Here is a 3,942-nt window from a genome sequence, read left to right on the forward strand (position 1 = left end):
TTTTTTTTTTTTTTTTTTTTTTTTTTGGAGACCGAGTCTCACTCTGTTGCCCAGGCTGGAGTGCAGTGGTGTGATCTCAGCTCACTGCAACCTCTGCCTCCCAGGTTCAAGCGATTGTCCTGCCTCAGCCTCCTGAGTAGCTGGGATTACAGGTGCATGCCACCACGCCTGGCTAATTTTTGTGTTTTCAGTAGAGACCGGGTTTCATGATATTGGCCAAGCTAGGCTCAAATTCCCAACCTCAGGTGATCCACCTGCCTCGGCCTCCCAAAATGCTAGGATTACAGGCGTGAACCACTGCTCCTGGCCCAGAATTTCTTTTTTAGCCCACATTTTTCTAGTGAAAATAATATAGCAACATTATGTGGAAAGCTTGAAAAACAGAAAAAAAGAATCTCATAGTCCTACTTTCTCCCCCAGCTGCCGGCATTAATAACAGTGTGTGTAGTGCACATTCCCTTCCTGTATTTTGCAGGCAAAGCATGTTTTAAAGTTGCAATCAGTGTTCATAAAATTCTTGGCTCTTCCTTTTTTGTACACCAAGTACATTGTAATCATTCACCTTGCGGCTGCTCAACCAGCATTCATCATCATTTCAATGGTTATTTGATGCGTTGCGGTGAAAACACTGTAACAAAATTAATCATCTTCTACGGGTCATTTGTGTTCCTGACACATTTGCTGTCATGAATAATCGCATCAAGAATTCTTCCATGCTATAACTTTTTCCTGCTTTAATAATTTTCTTAGGATAGATGCCCAGAACTGGGATTATTGGGTCAAAGGAAATGAGAATAACTTTGGCTCCTGACACTATGTCTCAGTTGCCTTCTGGAGGTTTCTAACAGTGCAGCTCTGCCAGCAGTACAGGCCGGGGGCTCGGGGATACCTCACCGGCTCTTATTCCAAGAGTCACTGAATGTCGAACAGAAAGCTGTCCCAGCCCTCAGCCTGCTCTGGAGGGGCACATTTGATGTATGACCTCTGTTGACAGCACCGGCAAAGCAAGTCACCCTTAAACCCTTAAACCCTCCCTGTATCCCCCTATATTACCTTTCAGCCCCACGAGAGGATGTGGACAAGACCCCCAGCCCTACAGAACCAGGCACAGAGGCCCCAGAGCCCCCCGAGGAGCCGCTCCTGGGGTTGCTGACAGTGACAGGATCCTCCCCTGACTCGCTGAGCCTCTCCTGGACCGTCCCCCAGGGCCGCTTTGACTCCTTCACTGTGCAGTACAAGGACAGGGACGGGCGGCCGCAGGCAGTGCGTGTTGGGGGCCAGGAGAGTGAGGTCACCGTGGGGGGCCTGGAGCCTGGGCGCAAGTACAAGATGAACCTGTACGGCCTCCACGAGGGGCAGCGCCTGGGCCCGGTGTCTGCCGTGGGCATCACAGGTGAGTGAGTGTGGGTGGGGCAGGGTTGGAAGACAGCCCTAGAAAATGTGCCCTTCTCTACCATTTTCCTATACATATTTCTGTCTTGATGGGGCTCACGGTGAAAGGAATATAGCAACATTATGGAAAGACATGTGATGGAGAGACAGGCTGCAATCCAGCAAATGAAGCAAAGGCGGGTGAGCATGTGATAGGGAGGCCCAGGGCTCAGGTCAGGACCAGACAGGGATGCCTAAGTCACCCTGACCGTGGGTACCCAGGGGACAGCCATGACCTGAGGCCAGGCATGGCTTAGCTTGGTGACAGCTTTAGAGAGAAGGTGAAGCCTGTCAGATCATCACAGCTGGTGCAAAGGCCAGGAGGCTAGAAAGAGCATGGCACATGAGAGGCACTGAGGATTGAGTGGGGTGTCCTTTGCGGTGAGTAGCTCATCCTGAAGTGTGGGAGCAGAGGAGGGGACCGATAACCAGGCCTGGGGTCCCTCAGGGATGAGGAGGTGATTGCCCAGGTCTGTGCTGAGATGGCCCCGGTAGCTGTGCCTGTGTGAAGCTCATCCGTGGGGGCTGAAGATGGGGATGGGGTGGCAGGGAGGCCAGTAGGCAGTTGGTGGCCCTGGTGAGAGGTGACAGTGGCCCAAACCAGGATCGGGGACTGGAGGTGGGGGAGGAAGGTATCCAGGGGAATTCTAGGTAAAGATGCTCTGAGGCTGCTGGCAGCTGGTGAGGGGCGGAGTCCAGGAACACACCTCAGGGTCTGGCCTCGGGAGGGGTGTGCTGAGCTTGTTGGGGAGCAAAGACAGAAGCCCAGTGAACAAAAGATGGCAAAGAAACCCCAGTGCAGGGAGGCCGAGGGTGCAGAGGCCGATTGGGGCTGTGCTCAAAAGAGAGGCGGTGCTGGAGGGACAGGGAGAGGTGGCCTGGGTGTTGGGAGGTGGGGGTGAGGTGGGGGCCGAGGGCAGGGGTGTCAGGGTGAGGGATAGGAAAGGTCGCAGGAGAGGAGAGGATGAAGAGCTGTGCTGGAGGCGTTGTGGGCAGCATCGTCCTGCTCTTGGGCACTTTGTGTTTTGTGACACATCCTTTCTATGTTGAACTGAGAACCCAGGGACCTCGCTGTCCCCGTACATGTCTGTGCAGCTCCAGAGGATGAAGCCGAGACCACCCATGCAGTGCCCACCACAACCCCTGAGCCCCTCATCAAGCCTCGCCTGGGGGAGCTGACCGTGAGAGACGCCACCCCCGATTCCCTCGGCCTGTCCTGGACGGTTCCCGAGGGCCAGTTTGACCACTTCCTGGTCCAGTACAGGAATGGGGACGGGCAGCCCAAGGCGGTGAGGCTGCCGGGGCACGAGGACGGGGTCACCATCTCAGGCCTGGAGCCAGACCACAAGTACAAGATGAACCTGTATGGCTTCCACAGTGGCCAGCGCGTGGGCCCCATGTCTGTCATCGGGGTGACGGGTGAGTGAACGATGGGAGCCCCAGAGTGGGAGCCGTGGGAGGGCCACCCTCTTGCTCTTTGGTGATGACTGGTGGGGAATGGGACAGGGGTCTGGTCAGCACCACAGACCTGCTTGTGGCTGGGGCTCCCCTTGGGCCTTCCTCTGAGGTTAACCCCTGGCTCCTTCTGAGCAGGGAGGGGCCATCAGGAGTTTTGCTGTGCTGGTGACTGTCCCAGGTCCCCCACAGCTGACCCTGGAACTTGTCGTGTGTGTTAGCTGTCAACTGAGCAGGACCACCCAGCCCCAAGAATGGGCTTTTCTGAAATGACCTCACATACCCAGTAGTGGCCGTGGTTTCTCCCTCCTTCCCTTGAAGACCTGAGCACATCCCTCAGGGACCTGGCATCCTCTCTATATCTCCTTTTCTCAGCTGCAGAGGAAGAGACCCCCAGCCCCACAGAACCCAGCACAGAGGCCCCAGAGCCCCCTGAGGAGCCGCTCCTGGGGTTGCTGACAGTGACAGGATCCTCCCCTGACTCGCTGAGCCTCTCCTGGACCGTCCCCCAGGGCCACTTCGACTCCTTCACTGTGCAGTACAAGGATAGGGAGGGGCAGCCCCAGGTGGTGCGTGTCAGGGGCGAGGAGAACGAGGTCACCGTGGGGGGCCTGGAGCCCGGGCGCAAATACAAGATGCACCTGTACGGCCTCCACGAGGGGCGGCGCATGGGCCCAGTGTCCACCGTGGGTGTGACAGGTGAGTGTTTGTGAGTGAGGCAGGGTGGGGAAGATAGCCCTAGAAGATGTTGCTTTCTCTGCAACTTCATGAAAACAAAAATATTCTCACCAGCCGGGCTTCTTTTGCACGTTGGGCTTGTGTTTGGTGTTTTGGGAAAGCGTTTAAGGAAGCAAAGTTTTGCTCTGTATTAGACGCTGTTAGGAAGAAGGGATAACCCTATTACCGGGCGTCTCTCTAAGTCTTATCTTTGGGGAGGTCATCTACAGCAAGGCCAAAGCTGCCATTGGTAAAGAAGCAGCTATCACTCAGATTAGCTGGATGGGTGATGTTCCGTTATTTTTGTGCTTTGGAAAATGTTAGAGTTCATCCTTACTG

At 55.3% G+C, this 3,942-nt stretch overlaps 1 protein-coding gene across 1 annotated transcript in view; it reads left to right on the forward strand.

Annotated features, from left to right (window-relative positions):
- Positions 1–3,585, forward strand: part of LOC116465124 (tenascin-X-like) — a gene marked incomplete at its 3' end in the record, with an annotated part of 5,888 nt that extends 2,303 nt beyond the window's left edge. Inside the window, exons 2-3 of the mRNA XM_058435246.1 lie at positions 2,527–2,850; positions 3,262–3,585. Of these exons, the coding sequence (XP_058291229.1) occupies positions 2,527–2,850; positions 3,262–3,585 (648 nt within the window). The remainder of the gene's footprint in view (positions 1–2,526; positions 2,851–3,261) is intronic.
- Between the last annotated feature and the right edge of the window lie 357 nt (positions 3,586–3,942).

Source organism: Hylobates moloch, unplaced genomic scaffold (assembly GCF_009828535.3).
Source record: "Hylobates moloch isolate HMO894 unplaced genomic scaffold, HMol_V3 SCAFFOLD_3266, whole genome shotgun sequence".
NCBI lineage: Eukaryota > Metazoa > Chordata > Mammalia > Primates > Hylobatidae > Hylobates > Hylobates moloch.